Below are 27,965 nucleotides of genomic sequence, written 5' to 3' on the forward strand. Positions count from 1 at the left end.
CGAGTGTAACAAGTTGTTGGTCCCTCCCTTATTTCTTACCCACAGCTCCTACTGCATTCACACACACACACACACACACACACACACACACACACACACACACACACACACACACACACACACACACACACACACACACACACACACACACACACACACACACACACACACACACACACAACCACACTGCAGCTGGAAATTAGTCTGTTATAACTGCACACTGGGGTCAAATCTGTTAAATTAAAACTGTTAAACTAAAGTGCTACATTTTACAGCAGAGTTCAGCAGGTGCATATGAAATGGACGGTGGCAATTGTGATGAATTAGCTATAAAAATGGAATCAAAATGCTCTGATCGTTTTATTACACATTCTACTGTGATTCTGTCTCTGTCATGTTGTCAGAATATTCGACGCCATGCACTACCAGACATGGATCAGAGATCATGGCTGCTGTAGCAGATTTAACCTGATCACTTGACTTGGCTCATTGATCCAATGTCAGATAATGACTGGTGATTTATAACTACCTGTTGGCTTATCATATCCATATTGCTTTATTCCATCCTGATGTTAATATTCACCCTTCCTTCCTCCTTATCCAGGTGTATGTGGAGGAGGTTCCTCCTCAAAGCAGTGCTCCTAAGGTAGTAGTGATGGAACAGAGTGAGGCGAACCCACCCCTATACACAGAGCCTGATGCTTCGCCAACTCTGCCTCCCAGACAGCCTGAGACGTCTCCGACACTGGAGCCTGAGAGGGGTATTGGGGGAGGAGTAGAGGAAGAGGGAAGGTACAGGGCGGGAGGGGATGAAGAGAAGAGTGACTGCTCTGTCCAACAGGACGAGATGAACTCATCAGTGACAAATGGAGAGTGTTCAGAGTTTGGTGCGGTGCTGGGAACTGAGACCAGCCGCACCCGGCCTGCCTCTGTGTTGGACCAGGGCAGTGTAATCACTGAGGATTTTGTTGGCAGCCTGGTGGTCTCAGAGGACCTGTGTTCCCTGGGCTGCCCCTCACCTCAGTTGGGCAGCAAGGGCAGCAGCACACCCTGTCTGAACACCGAGCTCGAGGAGAAGGTCCAGACTCTGGTTAACTCTACCCCAGAGCACCCACTGCTCTTGAAAGGCAACACCTCTACGCCTGCCCCTAGACCAGACCACCTCATGGAGGTGGAGCGCAGATCCACTCTCTCCAAGCAGGACCGGATACTCATCCACAAGATCAGGAGGTACTATGAGCATGCAGAGCACCAGGATGCCAGCTTCAGCATCAAGCGCAGGGAGAGCCTGTCCTATATTCCTGCAGGCCTGGTCAGACACCTGAGCCGGCAGCTCAACAGCAAACCCCAGGACCAAGCGGTTCCAGGGCACGGGAAGGTCTCCCCGAACAACCGGCCCACATCCTGGTCAGTGTTCGACCTTCCTGGCTTAGAAAAAGAGCAGAGGACTAATAATACCCCTGTGCTGGAGCCACAAAAAGCTGCAGACATCAAGCCCAGGTCCCAGAGTGTCAATGATGCTCCTGTTGGAGACGAGGATGAGTTCTTCAGACCGTCCTTGGACATGGTCCAAGTGTGGCAAGACATAGAGATGGAGGAGGTTTATGGAAGCCTTGGGAAACCCAAGGGTATTCAGGGTACAGAGGACAATGTCCATCCCAGATCATTTCTATCCCGGATGGGGGGAACCAGCAGAGAGATCCTTGAAGCTGAGTATATCAAGCCCCTGAGGATCCTGGAGGAGTCAGACATGGGTGCTGTCTCAGAGGAATCCCCATCACCCATCACAACTTCTCCAGACCCCTTCTCAGGGCAGGAGTCCTGCCAGAATAAGACTCCCAAGTCCTGGGAGAGAGGCACAGTCAGTAGATCTCCCCTCCCCAGGGTCATCAGCCTGCGTTTAGGGGTGGAAGAGGACCAGATTCTGCAGGATATGGAGAAGATGAAGAACAAGGTTTTCCAACTGGCCCGCCAGTACAGCCAGCGCATCAAGAACAGCAGGCCCGTGGTGAGGCAGAGAAACATGGAGGCTGAGAACCACCTTGCCTTTAAGAACCTACCAGCTGTCTATGAGGAGAAAGTCCAAAGAAGAGACTGGGGTAAGCTGTCAGGGATCTGTTTTAATGTTTTGCTGATCCATTATGATTTTATATGATACTCTAATCTGCAAAGCTAAAATGATCAAACTGATGTCCCTTATCTCTGCCCTGTCTTTCTGTGTATGCAGGTAGGCCTAACCTGACACTGTCACTCAAATCCTATGAGCAGGTGGTCGTGCATGAGCGGAGGACCCCAAGCCCAGTCCCAAGTCTCAACTCTGGGGCTAGCTCACAGGTCACGTCCCCCTGTCCCAACAGTCCTCACAGCCCAGTGCAGACACAGAGTTTCCACTGGCCAGATGTCCAGGAGCTCCGCTCCAAATACACTAACCACAGGCTGGACCTTGGTTCCTCCCACCCATCACCTGTCAGCCATAGCTGCTCCGCCCCAGAGAGGATGCAGAGTTGCACTGAGGGCTTCAGTACCTCATGGAGCCCCGATGGCTACTCATCCAGCTGCAACTGCCCCACAGACACTAACAGTGGACTAACAGACTCACTTGAGACTATGTCATCCATGGACCACCAGGGTGGGGGTTCTGTTGGAGAGGCTCAGCCCCAGCTTCCACTTTGCAGGTGGCATTCTTTTGATCACTTGCTAGGAACACTGCCTCTACAGGAGCTGCAGAACCTTCAGGAGACAATGAGGAGCTGTTACATGGCTGGTCAGGCTACCCTGCCCAACGAGCACAAGGTTATTATAGTAGAGAGGGTTGCTGGCGATGGGCCAGAGGAGACTGGAGGGAAGACGAGAGTGGAGGAACAAGGAGCTAAAGGAAAGACCAAACTTAAAATCTCGAAAAGCCTTGATTACCAGTACTGTGCCAAGAGGTCTGCACTGACTTCAGGCAAAAAGATCGAGAGTAGTCTGGTAAAAAACCTACGAGCAAAATTCCAGAACTTGGGATCAAATACAAACACTGTAAATGCCCTGCCTATTTGATCGCTTTCTGTAAATAATGAAATAAGCCTTTTCTTACCTATATATGCAATTGACGTCGAGGAATATGACTATAAATACTGTCTATTAGGCAGTAACTACTGCTACTGTGTCAGGAATACCATTTTCTACTTTTTGTCTGTATTATCACCTTCTCACATCACTCTTTTCTCACTTCTGGTGTTACCTACTAGGGATATTGAACAATCAAGGGCACCCCATGGGAAAATATGTTGTGACTTTGTAAAATGTGTAAATAGTTGTAAATGTGTCTTGTTCTCACACCATCATGAAATGTGTTTACATAAAGAGAATGACTATGTATATAAGAAAAATGGTGTTGAGAAAAAACGTCAGCATATTGAAGTAGATCTGTCCAGATTACCCTTCTCTCCCCTCCCCCCCCCCTGTGTAATGATGCAATGGTCATCCTCTATTTGTGAATGAATTGTGAGGGTCATAAGCAAGGAAATAGTGTAAAGAGATATGCGACTTAATATATAAATGAGAGTAAATCTGGAAGGCTGGGCCACCATTTGTAAGTTATTTATTGTGGATTTACAGCCATTAGGATTCACTCAATCCTATTTGACCTTTGGTCAAAGTGTTTTTCCTTCAGTTGTTTAAAAATGGGAGATGTATGGTCTGTGCTGTCTACTATTCAGCCAAATGTGCCACATTTAGCTACTACTCAATACTATGATTGTTTTCATACATCACTGGAGTTGTTTTCTGATCTATTTCCTTGTTATTTATAAAATGATCCTCGTCTTCCTAGACCTTTTCATTCCAGAAACCGCACAGAATAATTTCATACCTGAAATGGCATATATGCTCAATAAAATCTGAGTTATTGAAATTACAATACATCATTTTTTTTTTGTGGTTAATGTCAGTAGGGAAAAAAATCAAATATTAAAAATGGATTTCCATGTCTTGTTGAGTTAAGTTATTCTGAATGACTGGGTCTTACTATTGCAATATCCTAACATCCCTTTGCAAAAATCCTTTTTAGGTCATAACTGAGTGATGGCAATAATGTATAACCATATTAGGGGGGAAATTCAGGCAGAGATGTTTACAGAGGATCCATTATCTGATAGTGACCAACAGTAAAAGTTTAACAGACTTGGTAGCTTATGCTGTTCCTGATGTTTGAGCAGTAACACATGACAACGGAACAACGAATGCTGCTCTCAGAAGAGATTTATAAACAGGATATATCAAACCCAATAGTTTATTACAGGACTACTGACTTAATGCAGTTTTCTTCAATCCTGGTCCAGGAGACCCACAGGGTGTGTAGCGTTGTGTTCCAGCACAGACCCCACACCTAGGTGATGATCGATTCAACTACCTGATCGAGTCAACCAATCAACAATCCCTTGGTTGAATTGAATGTTATAATAGCAAGTACCTGGCTGCCCTGAGGATTTAAAGACTCCCAGTTGGTGCAAACACAAGGTTGTAGTCTATTTATTGAACATTGGGACTGAAATATGATATACATATTATAAAACTTCATTTTGATGCCATTGTTTAATCATCTCTCCACATTGTTTTAATGGTCATTCACCTACATGGAAAATAGGTTAGATCTATACGCACAGCCTACTACAGTAGGCCTGGGCAGCATTGCGCTTTTAGCAATTGTTCTAGGAAAGAAATGGTTCCCCGCCCCTCAAGGTTACAGAGGATTAACTCGTATGACGCGCTCAGGCGTTGTGGATGTCACTGAATCCCATTCATGCCTGAATGTACATGTACAACCGCGCAAGAGGCTGAACCATATCCCAGGTGCGCAGACGTTTCTTTCCGTGTGTTTGAACTACTTTTTAGTCAATTTTGCTGTAGCAAGAACAATGGGCTGCGCAATATCAGGGCTGGCACCGAAAACAGCTGGAGAGTCTAAGACGGAGGATTCTGTTGCGCATCTGAGCAAGGAGCAGATTGAGATGATCAAAGAGTCGTGGAAAGTTATCCAGGAGGACATTGCAAAAGTTGGAATTATTATGTTTGTCAGGTGAGATGTTCTGATTCATTTTGTTTTAGTTATTTGTAAGCAAGATACATTTTTGCTTTATTAGACTGAATATTTTAATAAATGTTTATGGTACCTCATAGAAAGGCAAAACATTATCTTCAACACTATTGCTCTCGACTTAAAATAACAGAGCTATTACATTTCAGATATGATTGAATGAGTTGCGTAGATCAAAGACAGTTGATGACCACAGGGACTGCATGATGACTGACTTATAATAATGAATGACACAACTACAAACTCAAAAATGTACCAACTTCACATTATTCAAACTGTTATTACACAGTAGTTTGTCTTTTTGGTAATTATATCTGCAATACATATGACTGTGGAGACGGGATCAAATTGTAGGATCAACACATTATTACATTTACATTTAAGTCATTTAGCAGACGCTCTTATCCAGAGCGACTTACAAATTATACACAATATAACAATTTAAATAAGAACTGGCCCCCATCATCTTAATAAAATGTTGGCCCTCCTTGTACTGCCTTATACAAAAAGCTCTCAAGACATTTAGTCCACAACCGAGAGGGCTTTTGGGGCTCAATGATTGAATGTGACTGTTACATGGTGCTTACATCATCATCTTACATCATGTCTCAATATTACATGATAAATATACAGCACCAGGCCTATTGACAAACGAAGACACTTGCTGCTAAGAAAATACATATCAACAAACCCAATAGCCACCCTTTGAAATGTAATAGTTTGCAGAGTGAAAGAAAAACCGATTGAACAGTTTATGCAGTCCTAGTTATGGAGAGAGAGACCACCAGGCACAGCACAGAAGATGGCTCTAAGCCCAATCAGAGCAAAATAGTGCCTTCAAAAAGTACTCACAACCTTTCACTTTTTCCACATTTTGTTGTTACAGTCAATTTAAGATGGATTAAATTTAGTTTAGCCTTGTGTTCCAGTACAGCACCAACACCTAGGTAACATGGAAGTGGAATTTTGTTTTTACAAATGTTTACAAATGAATAAAAAATGAAAAGCTGAAATGTCTGAAGTCAATAAGTATTCAACCCCTTTGTTATGTTAAGGCAAACCTAAATAAGTTCAGCAGTAAATATGTGCCTAACAAGTCACGTACGTTTCATGGACCCACTCTGTGTGCAATAATAGTGTTTAACTTGATTTTTGAATGACTACCTCATTCTACTGCAAAATTTTTTACTTCATGTCCTTAATACAAAGCGTTTTGTTTGGGGCAAATCCAACACATCACGAAGTACCGCTCTTCCTATTTTTAAGCATGGTGGTGGCTGCATCATGTTATATGTATGCTTGTCATTTTTTGGGATAAACAGAATAGAGCTAAGCACAGGCAAAGTCCTATAGGAAAATCTGGTTCAGTCAGCTTTCAACCAGACACTGGGAGAGGAATTCACCTTTCAGTGGGACAATAACCTAAAACACAAGGCTAAATGTTTGCTGGAGTTGCTTACCAGGAAGACAGTAAATTTACCTGAGTGGCAGTTTTGACTTCAATCTATTTTAAAATCTATGGCAAGACTTGAGAAGGGTTGTCTAGCAATGATCAACAACCAATTTGACAGCTTGAAGAATTTTGATAACAATAATGTACAAATGTTGCACAATCCTTCGAGACTTACCCAGAAAGACTGAAAGCTGTAATCGTTGCCAAAGGTGCTTCTACAAAGTATTGATTCAGGGGTGTGAATACTTGTATAAATGAGAGATTTCTGTATTTCGTTTTCAATAAATGTGAGAATTTTTTTTCTAAAAACACGTTTTCCTTCATTATGGGGTATTGTGTACAAATGGTTAAGATAAAAAATATATATTTAATCAATTTTGGATTCAGGCTGTAACACAATCAAATGTGGAACAAGGGGTATGCATACTTTCTGAAGGTAATGTATGTGAGAATGCTGTTCATTGACTACAGCTCAGTGCTCAACACCTTAGGGCCCTGACTGCCCAAGCTCATCACTAAGCTGAGGACCCTGGGATTGAACACCTCCCTCTGCAACTGTATCCTGGACTTCCTGACGGGCCGTCTCCAGGTGGTGAGGGTAGGCAAAAACACATCCGTCACGCTGACCCTCAATCAGGGGTGCGTGCCAAGTCCCCTCCTGTTACTCCCTGTTCACCTACGACTGCGTGGCCGCGGACGACTCCAACGCCATCATTAAGTTTGCTGACGACACGACTGTGGTAGGGCCTGATCACAGACGATGATGAGACCACCCACAGTGAGGAGGTCAGAGACCTGGCAGTGTGGTGCCAGGATAACAACCTCTCAACATCAACAAGATAAAGGAGCTGATTGTGGACTACAGGAAACGGAGGGCCCAGAACTCCCTCATTCACATCGACAGGGCTGTAGTAGAGCAGGTCGAGAGCTTCAAGTTCCTCGGTGTCCACATCAATAAGGATCTATCATGGTCCACACACACCAACACAGTGGTGAAGTGGGCATGACAACACCTCTTCCTTCTCAGGAGGCTGAAAAGATTTAGCATGGGCCCTCAGATCCTCAGAAGGTTCTACAGATGCACCATTGAGAGCATCTTGATTGTCTGCATCGTTACTTGGAATGGCAATTCCTTGGAATCTGACCTCAAGGCACTACAGACGGTAGTGGATACGGCCCAGTACATCACTGGGGCTGAGCTCCCTGCCAACCGGGGCCTCTATACCATATGTTGCTGCTACTGTTTATTATCTATCCTGTTGCCTAGTCACTTTATTCCTAGTTATACGTACATATCTACCTCAATTACCTCATAACCCTGCACATGGACTCAGTACTGGGACCCCTTGTATATATCCAAGTTATCGTTACTCATTGTGTATTTATTATTACGTGTTATTAGTTTTCTATTATTTCTCTATTTTCTTTCTCTTTGCATGGTTGGGAAGGGCCCGTAAGTAAGCATTTATTTCACTGTTAGTCTAGGTCCTACAACAATAGGGCTCATCTAGAAATCTACTTATCTTGATATCCATCTCACCTAGTAACAGAATTATAATATAATGTATTCAGGTCTACATTCAGTGCAGCATATGTCTAGAATACGAAGTTGTTTTTGTTTATTTTCTTTTGCATTATTACTTTTCTTCTCTGTCATTAATTATATTATTTTAAGGTTCTAGTCATTTTGACATAATTCCATATAATGAATGTGTCATTTGAAGTCCCCTGAAGCATGTCTCTTGTATCATCAGCCAAAATTCAGAAAATATTTTTTTCTTAATGCTAGGAAAACATAGCAACCATTCGGAGACCCATTTTGAAATCACCTCTCACACACCTCTTCGCTGTTCCTATTCATCTGTCTTTCATGGGCCTTGTTTATGACAGTGGCAATTGGCTGTGATACAACTGTGAGTGTGAATATGACAAGGTTATTTTCTCTCTTACACAGAGGCAGTAAGAGGTGGAAATTGAAGTGTATGTGCAAAGCTCTTACACTCCACCTCATAACATGATGGACCAGAGGGATGAGGGAAAACACAAACATGGGAAGGGGAGGAGATAATTAGCAATATAGAGGGAAGATATTCATGCATGGATCCTATAGATTCTACAGAGCTTTTATGGTATGTACCCTATATAGTGATGTATGCATTATGGAACCCACAGCAGGGCATTGGGTTTAGTGATTACATGACTATTTTAAGAGGGACCAATTGGAGGTTTACTTAGTAGAAATGCAAAGATCATGGTACAGCTAATTAGAAACTCAATCATCATGTTACTTTGTAATGGCATGTTTACAAACATATATTTTGATAAAAATAATCAAAAGTTGTGTCTCATTATGATAGGTGGTGAAATAAGTATAGCCAGTTACATTGTAATGGCCGAGCAGATAATAAGAAAAGACAATCAGTATTTACCTGGCTAAAAGAGAAGGAATATAATATATATTGTTTACAGGAAACCCATTCAACAGTTTTAGATGAAGATTTGTGGAAAAAGAACTGGGGGGGCGAAATATACTTCTCCCAGGGGCAAAGAAATTCAAAAGAGGTGATGGTTTTAATGAACAATCATTTTGATCCAAATGTGCAAATTGTCCAAACAGATCCTCAAGGGAGATGAATTATTTTAAATATGTTATTGGACAATAAACAGATATGGCTTATTAACCTATACGGTCCGAATAATGATGATCCAAGCTTCTTTGAAAATATATATAAGAATTTATCAACTCTACATTCAACACTATTATTATTATTATTATTATGGTGGGAGATTTTAATACGGTCTTAAATACCTCTATGGACCGGAAAGGAAATCACACTACAAACTATCACCCTCAGGCACTTATGGAAATCATGAATGTCATGGATATATTGGAATTAGTGGATATATGGAGACTTAAATACCCTGAACTAGTGAGATATACATGGCGGAGGCTTAATCAAGCTAGTCGCCTTGACTACTTTCTTATACCATTCTCTCTGGCACCAAAAGTTTAAAAAGTGTTGATAGGGGACAGAATGCGGTCGGATCATCACATAATTGGCATAATTGGATCAAAAGAGTCCATATTAACTAAGGAAATTGAAGGACTAACAGTACAGTTAGATAGCAATAAAAACGGTACTATAGAGGCACAGAATAAGTTAGAGGAAAAACAAAAAGAAATTGAGGAACTTATTCAAGAAAGATCTAGTGCAATATATTATAATAATAAAGCGAACTGGATGGAATATGGGGAAAAATGCACAAAATTCCTTTTCAATATGCAATATAGAAATGCTACCCCAAAAAATGTACTAAAACTTGTTACAAATGATGGAGTCATGCATGATTCACCAAATTATATTTTGAAAGAGGAAGTAAAGTACTTTAAGAATATGTTTTCATTTCAGGCTCCTCCATCTCCACTAACCGAAGCTAATTGTAGGGATTTTTTTCCTAATAATAATGTTAAAAAAATATCTGTACAGAAAGACCCATGTGAAGGCCAAATTACAGAGGAGGAACTGCTTGAGGCAATTGGGGCCTTTAAGGATGGGAAAACTCCAGGGATGGATGGCATACCAGTGGAAGTATACAACACCTTTTTTCATATACTCAAAGGACCATTATTGGCTTGTTTTAACCATTCCTATATAAATGGTAGATTATCAGACACACAAGAAGGTCTGATATCATTATTACTGAAACAGGACCCAAGTGGTATATATAAAGATCCAGTCCATTAAAACAATTGGAGACCTCTTACACTTCAGTGTTGTGATGCAAAAATCCTAGCAAAATGCTTGGCACAGAATTGAAAAAGTATTGTCAAATATTATTCATCGTAATCAGACAGGTTTTTTAGATGGACGATACATTGGAGATAATACATGTATGCGCACACACTAAAACACAAAAACACACACATTCTGTGCCTGCACTGTATCCGAGCTTATTGTGGGCTTTTGGAACTGATGTACCATTTGACCCTGATATGACTGGGTCTGAGAAGGCAGGGGAACTCATTACAGCTCTGTAAGGGGAGAAGGAGAGAAGGCTATACTGGTCACCCCTGACACTGAGTGGTTTGATGCTGTGTGTGATTGCAGCCCGTAGTAGGCCTGGAGTCCAGCAGGGAAGAACTGATGATGAGAGCGCAGCCAGGACTGAGAACTACAAGGGGCTCAGTGGTACAATCAGATCTAATGGAGAAGTTCTTAAAATCACTGCGTGGCTCAGATGGGATGACTTGTAATGCCACCTTGAAGACAGATATTTACAAGCATAGAGACAGGCAATGCTTAACCAAATCACAATATCAACAGATAATTCAACACTTGCATTATAAAAAACATCAATAATTACTTTCAACACCTTATTTACAGCCTTGCTGAACTCTGTTATGTAGTCAGTGGGAGAACTTGGAGGATGGAGGGATGTTTTTTGTGAGGGAATGAATATGTCAGTTTGGTTTAAGGCAGGCTTTATGAAGCTGGCTCTTGGAGGCTCACGAATGTCTGTTGTCTTGGTAACAGGTTGTTTGAGACCCATCCAGAATGCAAAGATGTATTCTTCCTCTTCCGAGACGTGGAGGACCTTGACGGGTTACGGACCAGCCGGGAGCTGAGGTCACACGGCCTACGGTCAGTCGCCACACTACACTGATTATTTTTCTGTCAATTTTGCATTGATATCGATGTGAGGTTCCTCTTTCATCCAGCTCTCCATTCTGTTGAAGTCTGAAGTTCCAAACACTACAGCCATTGTGGTATTATTACATTTCAAATGTCAAAATCTCACAATGGAGCATCACTGATTTTATTGAAACAAAGGAATTTATGACATACTGTACAATTTAAGTTTCCTATCGCAAAGATCGGTCAACACTGTTTGTGTCCCTATATGAGATGTAAAAACGACAGTAACATGAGAACAAACTACAATGAACATCACATAATAATAATAGTGTTAATGTCAATGGGAGCTTTTTTCTTGCTGAGACTGAAGAGCTGTCATATCCCATCTCTGGCTGGCTATTATCACACACTGCTGCCAGTGAAGAACACTCTTATGCTCCATATGCAGTTCTCCAATGGTGTGTTTACTCCATTCTGTTGTGTCACTGGGTATGCTGAGCCTCTTTGTTTTTCTCACCTTGAAAGGCCAATAAACCTATTTAAGCCTGATGTCTCCACTTACAGTTTTTCTCAATAGCGTACAAGCAATTTTGGGATCTGTGTCGAAACGCACCAACAGCAGAACAGAGATGATCAAATGCTCAAATACATTTACAGAACTTCTGATCTTTTTCTTATTTTAGTACGTGACTTGCATCAGACCACCTTTTGCAAAACTTTAAATACAACTGTCATCAGTGAATATAAAATTCTGTTCACAAAATATAACACATTATTTTCATCAGAAGACACATGTGTGCAACTGTGTTCTCTGTTTCTGGTAATCAATAAACACTGCTGTATAGAATTCTATATCACCCCATCAGTGTCATACCATGTACAATATAAGGAAAGATCTAGGCTCGTTACATGTCATTTCAGCAGCCAAAGCACCCACCATATCAGATCGTTCTGAAATACTTTCTGTAGTTAGAAACAGATAAGATTAGCATTCCTGCAACATTATTGATCTCTGAGAAATTATGCTAATTCATTGCACCCAAATTGGCCAATCCCACCCCAACATTGAGTATACAGTATCAGGTATCTATGTCTGACAAGTAGTATGGAGCTGCAGCTCGAAGTATTGTTTCTTCATTCTATGCAATCTATTCTTAACGAAGTTGTTAATGGATTTTTTCCACTGTTCAGAGAAATAAGTCATTGAATTTATGTGTCCCATCCTACATCCTGATATTTGACCACTAGATGGTGCTGTTCCTGCGGTTATGGGATTTTTTTTAAGAACCCCCTTTGATGTTAAAAGGATAGTTCTTCCAAATTGCAAAATTACATATTGGTTTCCTTACCCTGTAAGCAGTTTATGTACAAGGTATGACAGCAACCCATGCTTTGGTTTTGTTTATCTTCCCACTGTTTCAAATACAAACTTTTTAGCATTTGTGCCACAAATCCAATGCAAGTCAATGGTACCTATATTAGCATTTTCACACTTTATATCCAAGTCATCCTAAAGTATCTAAAAATGCATTGTGTAACTCAATGATGTTACTTATAGATGATTTGAATATGAAGCACAAAAATGCTAATATACCTACTGTTGACTTGTATTGGATATAGTTTTGAGGAATGTATTTATGTTCTGAGAAAGCAACTACATTTTAAAAACAAATTTACTGTTTTGCAAAAAGCCACAAAGTTATGTGTCTTGTGAACTCTGTGTCTTCTGAACTCAACAACATTGTTCCAAAAAATCCTTCTACATGATCGAGATTCTTTTTTAAATCTAAGGTATGGAGGCTGCAGTGGCATTACAGGAGAAGGCCAAGTGGCCCTCAAACCACTCACACGGACATTAGTACAAATGTCCTCACCAGCGGACAGGCTAAGAGGGAGCGCACCCATTTAAACTTTTGTGCGTATTTATTGTTCTGCATAAAACTCCCTAATTCATATCAAATTGTATTTGTCACATGCGCCGAATACAACAGGTGTAGACCTTAAAGTGAAATGCTCTTTAATGTCAAATACAGGCCTGTAGGCAACAATTAAACCATGTTCAGCGTTCAATGTTGTAGAACAATTGTTGAGAGGATAAAAGATGACAAAATAAATTGGACTGCTGTATGATCAGTGATGGTCCAAGGTATGCCTGTCAGGCTGTCTTTCATAACCAAGCCTGTCTTCCTGTTCTCTCAGAGTGATGTCCTTTATTGAGAAGAGTGTGGCCAGACTGGAACAGCTAGAGAGACTGGAGGTTCTGGCTGTGGAGCTGGGGAGGAGCCACTACCGCTACAACGCCCCACCCAAATACTACAGTGTAAGACCCACACACACTGACAATACATGTTAAACAAAGTTACTGTTTGCATTTCTATAGATATTCATATAGATCATTTCCTGTTCTGATGTGATTTATTTCCAGTATGTAGGAGCAGAATTCATCTGTGCTGTCCAGCCCATTCTCAAAGAGAGATGGACCCCTGAGCTTGAGGAGGCGTGGAAGGTACACAATTCAATCTTTTTCGGCGACCACTTTGATTTAATGCGTGGGTGTCAATCATGAGAATCATGTCTGAAACCAATTTTTGTCCAAGAGGTCCCTTGGCTTTCTGCAGTGCCAGTTTTCCACATCCAATGACACATGTCAAGATAGAAATGGTCACCTGTGGGAGAGAGGTGACTGACATGAAAATTAAAATGAACCAGAAATGACCATATTGAGAATGGCATGGCTCTGTCAAATGATGGCTACTACAATATATTTTACATGTTCGCATCATGTGTGGTAACCCTACTTGACATACTTTGCAAAGTATTACTACATTCATCAATTGAAATAACAGTTTCAGTAAAATGTAAAACTGCGCTCACATAGATTTAACTGTGTGTTAGTGTGTATTATGTAAATAGTGTGGTTTTGGTTTTATGCACCACAGGACTCTGGTAAATCAGGGCAAGTTTTACTGAGTGCACTATCCAAGGTCAATATACTGAAGAAAAATCTAAATGCAAAATGCCACAATTTCAAAGATTTTAAGGAAATTTGTCAATTTAAATAAATAAATTAGGCCCTAATCTATGGATTTCACATGACTCTACAGGAGTGTAGCCATGGGTTGGCCTTGGAGGGCATAGGCCTACCCACTTGGCAGTTAGGCCCACCCACTGGGCAGCCATTTCCAGCCAATTAGAATGAGTTTTCCCCCACAAAATGGCTTTATTACAGACAGAAATATTCCTCACCAATTGCACGCTCCCTCAAAACTTGAGACAACTTTGTCATTGTGTTGTGTTACAAACTGCACATTTTAAAGAGGCCTTTCATTGTCACCAGCACAAGGTGCTCCTGTGTAATGATCATCCTGTTTAATCAGCTTTTTGATATGCCACACCTGTAAGAGGGATGTAAACAAATTTGCGCACAAAATTTGAGAGAAATAAACTTTTTGTGCGTATAGAATATTTTTTTAATTTCAGCTCATGAAACATGGGACAAACACTTTACATGTTGCTTTTATATTTTTGTTTAGTGTAAATTAGATGAAATGAGTGGAAGCTCTATAGTTTACCATTAACGTTCCAATGAAACTGTCCGTATTGGCCTCTAGTGTATTCATGGAGAACTACCCTTAAAACTCCAATCTTATTCCTGGGATCAGCTCCTGTGCCTAGGATAAACTACTGGTCCTACTAATTTATGTGGAGTGAGCAGGAACATTCCAGGCTCTACTTATTTCCTAGTATAATGCATTCCTGCACTCCCCTAAACCTAGACTGTTAATACATTCTACTTACAGCTGTAGTGCCAACCAAACACTAGACTATTAATACATTGTATTTACAGCTGTACCGCCTACCCTAACCATAGTGATGTAGCCTACTTAGACCAGTAGTGCTAACCCTAACCTGGTACTAAACTCATCAAAAAAAGAAACGTCCTCTCACTGTCAACTGCATTTGTTTTCAGCAAACGTAACGTGTAAATATTTGTATGAACATAAGATTCAACAACTGACACATAAACTGAACAAGTTTCACAGACATGTGACTAACAGAAATTGAATAAGGTGTCCCTGAACAAAGGATGGGTCAAAATCAAAAGTAACAGTCAGTATCTGGTGTGGCCACCAGCTACACTAAGTACTGTAGTGTGTCTCCTCCTCATGGACTGCACCAGATTTGCCAGTTCTTGCTGTGAGATGTTACCCCACTCTTCCACCAAGGCACCTGCAAGTTCCCAGACATTTCTGTGGGAAATGGCCCGAGCTCTCACCCTCCAATCCAACAGGTCCCAGACGTGCTCAATGGGATTGAGATCCGGGCTCTTTCCTGGCCATGGCAGAACACTGACATTCCTGTCTTGGAAATCCCGCACAGAACGAGCAGTATGGCTGGTGGCATTGTCATGCTGGAGGGTCATGTCAGGATGAGCCTGCATGAAGGAGGATGTCTTCCCTGTGACACACAGCGTTGAGATTGCCTGCAATGATAAGCTCAGTCCGATGATGCTGTGACACACTGCCCCAAACCACGACGAACCCTCTACCTCCAAATCGATCCCGTTCCAGAGTACAGGCCTCGGTGTAGCGCTCAATCCTTCGATGATTAACCCGAATCAGACCATCACCTCTGGTGAGACAAAACCACTTGTCAGTGAAGAGCACTTTTTTGCCAGTCCTGTCTGGTCCAGCGACGGTGGATTTGTGCCCATAGGCGATGCTGTTGCCGGTGATGTCTTGTGAGGACCTGCCTTACAACAGGCCTACAAGCGCTCAGTCCAGCTTCTCACAGCCTATTGCAGACAGTCTGAGCACTGATAGAGGGATTGTGCGTTCCTGCTGTAACTTAATTTTTGCAATGTGTGAATTTAATTGGATTTTTACAAATTATCTTTGAAAGACAGGGTCCTGAAAAATGGATGTTTCTTTTACTGAGTTGACATTAGACACACAAACCTTGATTATAATTCAACATTATTACAGGTGTCCTCATAATTCTGTTTTGTGTTTCTGAACCAGACCCTTTTCCTGTACCTAACCAGGCTTATGAACCAAGGCTACCAGGAGGACAGGAACAGACATCACCAGGTGGGAGCCTACCCCAATGAGAGGAACACTGCCTTATAAGAGGCCTGGCTGGCCCCAACTCAAGAGATGGTTGAACATGCACACAGCCATGTTGCTGAACTGTGTATATAGTGTATTTATTACTTAGTGGCCTTTTTCTACTTTGCTCATGTTATCAGCCTACAATGTAAAGTCAAACGGTCTATTCCTTATTTTATTTCAAAACTATTTCAGTCTTTAGATCAACAAACCACTGCCATATTGTCATTTATTTTGAAGGGGAAAAAAAGATACATTTACAGTAACATCAGCTGTATTCATCAATGACATTCTGATACAGTAACATAAATGGCAGATGAATGTCAAAAGCAGCAGCTCCGCCTTTGTCTGTCACATTCACTGGAAAGTAATTATAATCCTTACAGAGCATTTCCATGGTTAGGTGTACACCCAGTAAGGTGTAGTGATAATTTTTGATGTGGTTAAAAACAGGTTTCTCTCTGTATCCATAAATCAAATATGCCTTTCAGCTGCCAGTAAATATACTAAACCATTAAGTTTCAAAATACTTTCCCCTTAATCAATATTCCATCATGACACATCCATCCCACAAATTAGATGATTAAACACAGGAAACAGCACATTTCTAAGTACCAAAGCGGCCTCGTGTCAGCTAACTTTGGGACCCTTCCTCTACAGCTTGCCTTACAAATGAATTTACATGACTGTTGAAAAAATTTATTGGACCAATAAGGAACTCAACCACTTAATAATTTTGTCTTAAGAAATACCAACAAAACTCAGGATCTCACTTTCCATCATTAAAATAATATTAATTTGAATAGCAAGAAAAAGCATTCGGCCCAAACCATAACAAATGTATATGGCATCTTCACTCATAGTACACAGTAATAATCTATCCACAAATGGTTAAGACAAGGTCCAATTGGAAAGTAAATCAGAACTTTAGTGAAAATGTAATCAAATTGACAAGCAAACCAAACTGATGGATAATTCAAACATAAATAGACAGGGCCTAGTAGTTCAAATTAAAACGATTTGAAAGGCAATTCATCAACGTGCTCCAACCTTCAGTGACTCCATAAATGAATGCAGCTCCGTGTAACTTTGATCCACACCATAGATGGGGGGGCACCAAAAGGCAGCCCACTTGTAGTTTCCTCTGAGTGTTAAACATCCTCAGCTCTCCCTTCCTCCCTATATAGACCGATGCCATTCACTGGCCAGGGATGAGACATTGCTGTGACAACAATGGCATGATGTCAACGCTGTCCCCAAGTGGAGGATGGTGGGCCTCAGGGAACATATCGGAGAAGGTAGGATGGAGGTAGAGATGATAGTTGGAGCACCTTGGAGGTGGTACAGGCCAGTGTGGATTCCCCCAGTACGCTATGAAAGAGTCTGTTGCTCATTGGGTGGCTTTGGTTTTCTTGCTTTTGCTTTTCTTGTCTTTCTTCTTGAGCCCATCCATGTGAGCTCTCAGGAGGTTAGAGTATGCCTGGCAAGTTGAGAAGGAGAGCAGACTTTTAGAGACATTTCTCAAGTCAAGAGGAGAGTAATTTAAGTGATTTGCATAATACCCTTTAAACATTATACATCTAAACAAACAATACAATGTGCATTCAGTGTTCCAGTGACACATTTGTTAGAAAAACCAAACCTCAATGTCCGAGTACCTACCATCTGGAACTTGATTACTTCTTTGCTACTAACCTGGAAATACAAGGAAACCCCTGATTAGTGTCTGTCTGCAGTGTATAGCATATCAACATAATGTTTTAGTTCATTCCTTTATGGATTTATTTCAACATAGATAGCTACTCTGAGGAGAAATGTACCTTGTCTACGCCTGTGATGTGGATGTCCCACCTAGCTATCTGAAGATGAACGCACTAACTAAGTCGCTCAGGATAAGAGCATCTGTTAAATGTTCTGTTATAATCTCCACCCGGCACAGCCAGAAGAGGACTGGCCACCCCACATAGCCTGGTTCCTCTCTAGGTTTCTTCCTAGGTTTTGGCCTTTCTAGGGAGTTTTTCCTAGCCACCGTGCTTCTACACCTGCATTGCTTGCTGTTTGGAGTTTTAGGCTGGGTTTCTGTACAGCACTTTGAGATATCAGCCGATGTACGAAGGGCTATATAAATAAATTTGATTTGATTTGAAATTGCTAAAATGTTACAGCAATGGACAACCTTTGATTACTAAGTAGAGATAAGACTAATTGCATGACTAGGAAATAGTTGTATTGTAATGCAGAAAACATCAACAACTTCATTGCCACATGATGCTGTAGACTTACCACTGTGCTGATTTTCTTCTTGCCATCTGACGCTCTGAGTAGACACTTGTTGTCTGCTGGTTCATAATTCACTGGGTGACCTTTCCTGGGGACTGGTTTGGTTCTCCCATCATCTGTAAGGTTAGTGACAACACATTACAGCCGGGCTCTCCAACACTGTTCCTGGAGAGCTACAATCCTGTAGATTTTTTTCTCCAACCCTAATCTAGCACATCTGATTCTAATAATTAGCTGGTTGATAACCGGAATCAGGTTAGTTACAACTGGGGTTGGAGTGAACACATACAGGAGGTTAACTCTCCAGGAACAGGGTTGGAGAACCCTGTATGACAGGTAATCAGAAATCTAAAAGCAGGACATAAACCGATTATTAACATATCCTGGAATAATTTAGTTAAGGAGAGAACACCCAGTAGACATAAAAAAAGTAAGTTGACAAATGTGAGAACTTACATTTCTTTAACGTGATGGCAACACTGCCTGATGTCCTGCATTTCTGGAACAGGCGTGTCAGCTCCGTCAAAAACTAGAAGGAAAATAATCCGACTGAAGTTTGTAGATAAAAGGATAAAATGTGGTAGCCATATGGCAAATGAGCGAGCTAGCTAGCCAACATGTCCCCGTTTGTGTAGTTCATAGATTTAAAAAATCTAGGTCGTATAGCTAACGTTGTCTTGTTATTTACTTCTAAATAAATGTGATAGAAAAATATATCCATCTATAAATATGCTATCACGCGGACCACAGAAGCAATTCAAACGAATAACGTTAGTTAGCAAATGCTAGCCGAATGTGCCTAGCTATCTAGCTAACGTTACTGGGTATGGTTAGCGAAAAGGCAGCAGTGATTGATGCCAATGCACAATACCTAGCAAATTAAACCAGTCCTCTAATAATGTCAATTTCTAAGATATACTACCATTAGTCGATGCTGTTTTCTAACTTACCGAGTCGTTTTCAAGTAGTACCATGATGTTCACTGCAATTATTCAGCTTGCTGGCTAGCCCGTCAGAAGCACACGTAGCTTGTACAACATGAAACGCCGCCCCGTGACCTTTCAACTTGCAAAGTACAGCACTTCTTCTTCGATGAGGTTTAACGGCGGTTGGCATCCAATAAATGTTGCATTACCGCCACCTACCAGACTGGAGTATAACTCCCTTATACTTAGCTTGAAAAAATAAATAAACACATACTCTAAATACTGCATACCTTGTTGGGCTATCCCTCTGTACTGGTACAGATCTACGACGGACACCACTCCTCTAAGGATCCCTCTCCTTAACACATCTTCTTCTACATTCTTCACTGTCTAAGCATATGACAACTTCTGCATACACTAACCTTGAAAAACTCAAGCTGACTCTCCCACCGGACATTTCTGAACCCTAGCCCCATGGGCACCCCTACAATTAACCTCTACGTTCCTCAATGCTACACATTTCTTAGTCTCATGCCCTTCTGCACACTTCTCACACCTAGGAACCTCCCTCCTACACAATGCTGTCACATGCCCATAAGCTTGACACCTGTAAAAACAATGTATTTGGCATAAAAGCTTGTACAGTATAACTTATACATCTTAACATCACTCAAAGTAAACACAGAATATTATTCTTCTAATTCTTCTTCTTCTATGATATCATGGCAGTCTGTCAATGACCTTTTAAAGTGCATGCCACCACCTAATTGGCTGGAATGTAACATCAATCATGATCTTCTGAACTACCATGAAAATAAAATTCAATCTTCCTGGCTGCTGCCAGGCCAGGAAAAGCATTGAAGTGCAACACTGCAAAATGTGCAGTTCTCCCTGCCTTCCATTTCAACAGTAACATCTGTTACCGCCAATATCTCTTTTGCCATCTCCACAATAACCTTCAACCTGGCATTTCTGCTTTCCTCAACCTGAGTCGTATTGATTACCTTACCAATAAAATCTAAAAAGTCAAAGTGTCCTTTGACACCAGACATTCATGAGCACAATATTTCCAGGACCATCAGAAGCACCAGTCTGAAAGTAGGTCCACAGGTACATCCATGTCAGATCCATCAGTCTGACAGTAGGTCCACTTACTACAGGTACATCCATGTCAGATCCATCAGTCTGAAAGTAGGTCCACTTACTGCAGGTACATCCATGTCAGATCCATCAGTCTGAAAGTAGGTCCACTTACTGCAGGTACATCCATGTCAGATCCATCAGGCCGCACCATAGTTCTACGAACCTGTTTTACAGCCTCTGCAAATGATACATCATAACTGATCTTATATCTTTGAGCCTCTCTCTGTACCCGGCATCCACCAAATGCTGCACTGTATTCTCCCCCACAATTACTGCACTTAACCTTCACATTGCTTCCACATTCACCATAATCATGTGCCCCTCCACACTTGGCACATCTTTTCTTTCCTTTACACTGAGCAGCTACATGTCCTATTCTTTGGCATTTAAAACACTGCAGTGCATATGTGACATATCCTCTAACATTGAAACTGAGGAGTCCTATTTGTACTTTTCCCAGCAAGACTTTCTCAAATCTCAGCATCACTGATAACCTTTCACCTTGACCCTCTTTCCTACTGATCAACCTTTTGGCCTCTATCACTCTGCCTCCCTTCACATTATCTTTAACATCATCTGTGAACATAGATATCGGGACCCCAGTGACGACTCCCCTCAATCTAGCATAAGCACCAGGGACATGGCTTTTAATCTTCTTCCCATTAAGCGTTTCCATTTTAAGAATCTTGAGCCTGGCTATCACATAATATTAACAATCTAACATTTCAAATAAATCAAGGTAATTTCACTTTTCTCTACAGCATTAGTTAGTCAGATAAGTGATGCCCTGCGGTCTAATCAAACACTATCACCACTTTCCCCTTCACACATCATTACTCTTGCTTCCTACCTTGGCCCTCTTAATGCTTCCTTTACAAGATGCCCCAATTCTTTCTGTTTCATGACTTCTCTTCTTCCCGTCTTTCCACTACTGACCATTCCGGTCCTTGACCCTCATCCTCACTCTCCACACCATCAGAACTGACACCCATATTGTTCGCATTCCAGCTTTTTCTCAATTTCCACCATTTCGTCCACACTACTCGCAGCCATTTCCGATCAAGGAAACTTCCTCGTCGGTTTTGTCCTTAATCCAATGCCTTACGACGATGTCCTGATGTTACAGTATCCACACTGAATATTTACATTACCGCCATCTAATGTAGAGAAAATCAAACAAACACTTGAATAGACGAGACCGAGACCTGTCTTTTGCTGCTTTTATTTTAAATGAATTATCTTGTATAATAAAGCATTTTGTTGCAAAAATAATGAGCAATGAGCAATATATCATGAAATAGTATTTATTTGCTTGCAAAAGGTATTAAGGTACGTTTTCCCCCAACATACCCGAATAGACAGTGAAATATTAAACATTCAACATGACATTTTCACTCGGGAACAAAGGTAACTAGTACAAACTAATAATGAAGCAAATGATGAGTGTTCAGTTGCAACGTTCCTCATAGAAACAACCAAAGACAACAACAAAAAAGCAGTCCAACAGGCTTACTGTTATCTCCCTAAGCCATAACTGCCATAACTGAATGCTTTGGGGACTTTTCTAAAGTAAACATTGTTATAACTGAGTGTACGGGTGGTAAGTAGAGCGCCTATCCTTTTGAGAGGGCACAGTCAGGGTGATGACCCAAGTCAGCGAGACATACAGTAAACTGAGACTGCCAGTCCCTGTCAAATACTGCCCTGAGCTGCCCCTGCAGAGCCTGGGTCCTCCAGGCCCAGTGTGGTGCGTGCTGGGAAACCACCAGCCCCACTCCAGCTGTGGTGTTGAAGTAGTCAGCTGACCAGTTAGATGTCCCTGAGGGGCAGAAGGATTTGGAATTCAAGTTATTCATTACCTGTAATGCTTTCATGTAGACAACTGTGTCTGTTCACATCAAAGTATTATAATATTCAACTATTTTCTGTTGATACAGCTGTCTATCCCTTACCAATATATGCCATTTTATCAGTCACCATGTATTTATTATGGTTTACTCTAGAGTGGGGTATCTCTGACTGGTTCCCTACTGGCACAATGGACAGTTTCTGAAAAAGAGGACAATCTGGCATTACAGTACAGAAAAGAAGACCATCACATTGGTTGAATAATAATACCAGTGGGCTATGTGTGTCTTCCTACCACTTGAATGCTGATACGCTGGCCAGGGTAATTCAGGGAGGCTAGAGACTGAAGAAAAGGAAGCATGGCTGGATCAGAATCCCGTCCACAGCTCACCAGCAGACGAACCTTAACATTCCGCTCAAAAGCAGCCCTCTTCAATGCATCATCAATGGCTGGCCAGTACCTAAAGGATGATTTAAAGAGGTACACTACCAGTCAAACGTTTTAGAACACCTACTCATTCAAGGGTTCTTCTTTATTTTTACTATTTTCTACTTTGTAGAATAATAGTGAAGACATCAAAACTATGAAATAGCACATATGGAATCATGTAGAAAGCAAAAAAGGTTTAATCAAATCAAAAAATATTTTACATTTGAGATTCTTCAAATAGCCACCCTTTGCCTTGACAGCTTTGCACACTCTGGCATTCTCTCAACCAGCTTCACCCGGAATGCTTTTCCAACAGTATTGAAGGAGTTCCCACATATTGCTGGCTGCTTTAACTTCACTCTGCGGTCCGACTCATCCCAAACCATCTCAATTTGGTTGAGGTCAGGAGATTGTGGAGGCCAGGTCATCTGATCCAGCACTACTTTCTTGGTCAAATAGCCCTTACACAGCCTGGAGGTGTGTTGCGTCATTGTCCTGTTGAAAAACAAATGATAGTCCCACTAAGCCCAAACCAGATGGGATGGCGTATCGCTGCAGAATGCTGTGGTAGCCATGCTGGTTAAGTGTGCCTTGAATTCTAAATAAATCACAGACAGTGTCACCAACAAAGCACCCCCTTACCATAACACCTCCTCCTCCATGCTTTACAGTGGGAACCACACATGCAGAGATCATCCGTTCACCCATACCACATCTCACAAAGACATGGCGGTTGGAACCAAAAATCTCCAATTTGGACTCCAGACCAAAGGACAAATTTCCACTGGTCTAATGTCCATTGCTTGTGTTTCTTGGTCCAAGCAAGTCTCTTCTTATTATTGGTGTCCATTAGTAGTGGTTTATTTGCAGCAATTTGACTATGAAGGCCTGATTCACACAGTATCCTCTGAACAGTTGATGTTGAGATGTGTCTGTTACTTGAACCCTGTGAAGCATTTATTTCAGCTGCAATTTCTGAGGCTGGTAACTCTAATGACCTTATCCTGTAACTCTGGGTCTTCCTTTCTTGTGGCGGTCCTCATGAGGGCCAGTTTCACCATAGCGCTTGATGGTGTTTGCAACTGCACTTGAAGAAACGTTCAAAGTTCTTAAAATGTTCAGTATTGACTGACTAAAGAAGGACTGTCGTTTCTCTTTGCTTATTTGAGCTGTTCTTGCCATACTATGGACTCTGTCTTTTACCAAATAGGGCTAACTTCTGTATACCCCACTACCTTGTCACAACACAACCGATTGGTTGTGTAGAGATAATGCAAAGAGTGTGCGAAGCTATCATCAATGCAAAGGGTGGCTATTTGAAAAAACTCAAATATATGTTATTTCGTAGTTTTGATGTCTTAGAAAATATAAAAAAATATAGAAAAACCCTTGAATGAGTAGGTGTTCTAAAACATTTGACCGGTAGTGTATACTCAATCAGTCTTTCAATATTACAAGAAGTCAAAGTAAGTCAAACTCAATGGTGGGTTGAAAAAGGCGATGAGTCTGGTAGGACAGTATGTTCACCTTTGAGGGTGTATGAAGCGTGTGGTGGGGAAATACTCCATGACTGCCACATCAATGTAGTGCTGTGCCCCTGAGATCACTGAGAGGATAGAATCAAGGTCCTGCGTCCGAGAGGCGGGGCAGAAAGTGGGAGGAGAGGCCTGGGAGAGACAGAGTATAGACATCACATTGCAAGGAAGAGTGAGCTGTAATGAGTAGAACTGTGATGAGATGGTCATTAGATGAGAACAAAATATCCGGTCAATGTGTTATGACAATAGACACACTCTTTAATTCTCTCAGGTTTTATTCAGATGCTAATAGTTTTATGGTTCGGGGCACTCTGAAAGCAGTGAATGGGAAGTGAAACAGAAAGGACTCACTGTGATGTAGATTTTGCTGGAAACATTATCAGTCTTCAGCAGCATGGGGTGCTCTTTGTTGATGGCAGTGTCATACTTGGAGGGCCAAGGGTTTGGGATGGAGCTGTTGCGATGACCCATCACCCAGTATGACTCAAAGATCTTATGGAGGTCCTCAGCCAGACTGGAGCAGTTATAGATCACCACTCCCAGTTCCTTTACCTAAGGTGATAGTGCATTGTGACCCGTCATGTAGGTGCAAAACGAGTGAGATTATTTAAGGTAGTTCTATTATATCATCACTAGACCTTTACCTGTGTAAGAGACCTCCAATCCATGTTGGCACTTCCCAGGAAAATGTGTTTCCTATCAACAATCCAGAACTTGCTGTGGAGTACACCCCCAGTCAAACGCCCAAAGGGAACTTTTCTTACTTGGACTCCTACAGTATAGATAACCAAGGAGAGGAGATTAGAGGATAAAACATACAGTAGGATAATATACTGTGTACGAAACATTAAGAACACCTTCCTAATATTTCAGACCTTTCTGTCTCAGAAAATGAAGATCTGTGGAGTTTGTCAGCACAGAGGGAATACTTGTCACAACTCTCACTGACACATTTCTGGAAGGTAAAGCTCCAAGCTGCTCCAGTATGTTCTTTCCCTGTTGATAACAGTAGATAAAGTGCAGGCAAATTCACAGGGATGACTAATTGACAGCGGTTGTCAAACGTATTTCAAATGTCTTTTTTTAAACTCACAGGCAAGTCAGTAGAAGAATTGATATTGATGTCATCACCGGTAAGAGTCCAGTAGAAGGAAGCCACATCGACTTGGTAGGTTGCCATGGACAGGAGATCTCTCCAGGCTTTGTCCACTGGGGTCCCAAATGTTGCATTGTCGTCATATTTCATATACAGGGGAATGCTCTCTACGAGGATTATACTGAGGAATTCACAACAGGACCTGTTAGGTTTCTAGTCTTTGGGGAGGATTACAAACTTGAGACAACACATCCACTTCCATTGCCAAAACTTAATTTGACTGTTTTATATTGTCAATTCGATGTATTTAAGTATTAAAGCAAAAACGTATACTATGTATATGACGCTCACCGGCTTTGTTCTTCAGAAATGTTATTTTGATCAGTGTTTGTTTCTTGGAAGATCTTGTAGTTTTGGAAATGCTCTTCTGTGCTCTTCTCATACATAGAAAAGGAGAGCAGTGCCCCGAATGCAGTCAAACATCCCACTGCCACAGCAATTGAAACAAGCCGTTTGGATCCCTGGAACATGAACACAGACATGTGATCAATATAACTGTGAACAGACTTCAGTTGTATCAACATAGATGGGAATCTACTGAAAAGTCTGACAAGCAATTCTTACCCTTACGTTGGGAACATCGCTATCATGTAAAGTATTGTAAGGAGAGGACATCTCTGGCATGGATGTTCCTGATGTACTGCTGAAATCCAGACCTAAAATGTTATTGCTCATGCATATCATTTTAAACATACATTTAACATACAAAAACAACTTACGGAAACAGAGTAAAGCGGCTCGTCTTCTGCAAGTGATTTGTCGTTACAGTAGCCTTCCTCTAAGTCCTCAGAAATTGATATGAAACTAGGTATGACATTTACTGTCCACCGGAAAATACACGGTTCCTGTTTTCTCTTTCATTTCCCTTTTTTGAGAGATCAGGATATACCGTATAAATAAAGGTACTTGTAAAACATGATTCTGTTGAGTGCTACAATATTAGGCTTATATCAAACAAGTGGCATTGGAATAAAAATTATGAAGATGACAGTACAACAAAATTCATTACAAATGTCTTTATTACAACATGTTATCACATTCTCTAAACTTTGCACAAAATGTATAACCTTTCCAATAACTTCATTCTGGAAAACATAACAGATGCTGAAGGATGTGGAACTTAACATTACTTTTAGGGTGCAAGAGCCAACCAACCCAAAAAACAAACCATGGTGACTGATGACTTTAAATGGATATGAGCTAGGTATACAACATTTGACTCACATATGACATCAAGATATTTCTCAATTAAAGTGTTTAACTGGAGCTTTTGATGGAGAAATATAATAAAACATCCACAAAGCAGAATAGCAGCAGCACTTCGTGTCATAGCAATCAAAACCTCAGAGACAGATTTAACTGAGCCCATGGGTGTAAACAAGAACTGTACTTTGTGGTATGAAACCATATATCCCAAAAGGCTTTGTGGCACTGAGGGAAATTCCTTTTACAATTTCATATACAGCTACACAAACTGTTGGGATAAGGACAAGCACTTGTGGACTGTAGTCCCTTTATTTTATTGCATTTTCAGTCTCCTTTCCTTCCGGACAGGATATCATTTATACAATCTAACAGAATGAGAGCATCCCCCTTAGTAAAAAAAAAAGGTGGCTTAATGTGTAGCTTCTCAGCATAAGATTAAAGGGTCCCAATGGCACTACACTGGTGCAAAATACAAGATGGTGTGGTCATCTCTAGATCATCAAGTCTTAGATATGTACATATAGCATGACATTTTGATTTCATGTATAACTGCGCAACATTTCTGCTCACAATTATGATGAATCATTAGAACAAAACAAGAAACAGCAAGTGCATCTTGCTGTTGACACCTGATTACAGTCCTTTAAAACTGGCATCAACATCACAGGAGTTCATGTAGTGTGGTGTGCTTATTGGTGGAATGAAGGAGTATACAGCCATGAGACTGGAGAAAATATCTCCAGAAAGCGACACTGAAAACTGTCAGAGGGCATTTAAGTCAGTAAAGTGTTAATAATCACTTCTACAAGACAACTATCATTGGTATTCTTTGGCAAAATTGAAGCCACAGATGACGATTTCAACAAAGAAAGGGGAATCAAGAAGGGGACAGAAAGTACACTGCCCTGAGATACAGCGAGCTTCAATAATATTGGGACAGTGACACTTTTTGTTGTTGTTTCGGCTCTGTATTCCAGCACTTTGGATTTGAAATGATACAATGACTATGAGGTTAAAGTGCAGACTGACTACTTTAAGTTGAATGTATTTTTGTTCATATCAGGTGAACCATTTAGAAATTACAAGACTTTTTGTACATCGTCCTCCCATTTTAGGGGACCAAAACCATTTGCTGTTTATTTTGGCTACGTTTCTGATTA

The 27,965-nt window shown here is 41.1% G+C and overlaps 4 protein-coding genes across 9 annotated transcripts in view; 2 read left to right on the forward strand and 2 right to left on the reverse strand.

Moving 5' to 3' along the window:
- The window catches only part of LOC124002251 (pleckstrin homology domain-containing family G member 3-like), a 63,294-nt gene extending 59,386 nt beyond the window's left edge, over window positions 1-3,908 (forward strand). For 4 of the 5 annotated variants that reach the window (XM_046309618.1, XM_046309620.1, XM_046309621.1 and 1 more), the window contains 2 exons: window positions 605-2,099; window positions 2,228-3,908. In XM_046309618.1, the coding sequence (XP_046165574.1) occupies window positions 605-2,099; window positions 2,228-3,042 (2,310 nt within the window). In that variant the 3' untranslated portion in view covers window positions 3,043-3,908. The remainder of the gene's footprint in view (window positions 1-604; window positions 2,100-2,227) is intronic. The other variant, XM_046309622.1, reaches the window with a different exon arrangement.
- Window positions 3,909-4,835: 927 nt separating this feature from the next.
- xgb (x globin) lies at window positions 4,836-16,422 on the forward strand. 2 transcript variants are annotated; one of them, XM_046309585.1, is made up of 5 exons: window positions 4,836-5,062; window positions 11,069-11,176; window positions 13,370-13,490; window positions 13,596-13,676; window positions 16,192-16,422. In XM_046309585.1, the coding sequence occupies exons 1-5, from the start codon at window positions 4,902-4,904 to the stop codon at window positions 16,297-16,299; spliced, it is 579 nt and encodes a 192-aa protein (XP_046165541.1). In that variant the 5' UTR covers window positions 4,836-4,901; the 3' UTR covers window positions 16,300-16,422. The 2 variants fall into 2 exon arrangements, with proteins under 2 accessions (XP_046165541.1, XP_046165542.1); XM_046309586.1 differs by having other exon boundaries at window positions 16,215-16,422.
- A 68-nt stretch (window positions 16,423-16,490) lies between these two features.
- Window positions 16,491-19,663, reverse strand: LOC124002226 (signal recognition particle 14 kDa protein-like). The gene is made up of 5 exons (XM_046309587.1): window positions 19,509-19,663; window positions 19,015-19,087; window positions 18,562-18,674; window positions 17,941-17,973; window positions 16,491-17,758 (listed from the first exon to the last, which is right to left on the reverse strand). Exons 1-5 carry the CDS (start codon window positions 19,530-19,532, stop codon window positions 17,669-17,671), a joined length of 333 nt encoding a protein of 110 aa, XP_046165543.1. The 5' UTR covers window positions 19,533-19,663; the 3' UTR covers window positions 16,491-17,668.
- A 2,252-nt stretch (window positions 19,664-21,915) lies between these two features.
- Window positions 21,916-26,364, reverse strand: LOC124001823 (5'-3' exonuclease PLD4-like). The gene is made up of 11 exons (XM_046308918.1): window positions 26,319-26,364; window positions 26,170-26,242; window positions 25,891-26,060; window positions 25,537-25,720; window positions 25,319-25,439; window positions 25,088-25,215; window positions 24,795-24,995; window positions 24,433-24,572; window positions 22,771-22,936; window positions 22,580-22,676; window positions 21,916-22,446 (listed from the first exon to the last, which is right to left on the reverse strand). Exons 2-11 carry the CDS (start codon window positions 26,221-26,223, stop codon window positions 22,241-22,243), a joined length of 1,467 nt encoding a protein of 488 aa, XP_046164874.1. The 5' UTR covers window positions 26,224-26,242; window positions 26,319-26,364; the 3' UTR covers window positions 21,916-22,240.
- Window positions 26,365-27,965: the final 1,601 nt, after the last annotated feature.

The sequence above is a fragment of the Oncorhynchus gorbuscha genome, linkage group LG17 (genome assembly GCF_021184085.1).
Source record: "Oncorhynchus gorbuscha isolate QuinsamMale2020 ecotype Even-year linkage group LG17, OgorEven_v1.0, whole genome shotgun sequence".
Lineage (NCBI taxonomy): Eukaryota > Metazoa > Chordata > Actinopteri > Salmoniformes > Salmonidae > Oncorhynchus > Oncorhynchus gorbuscha.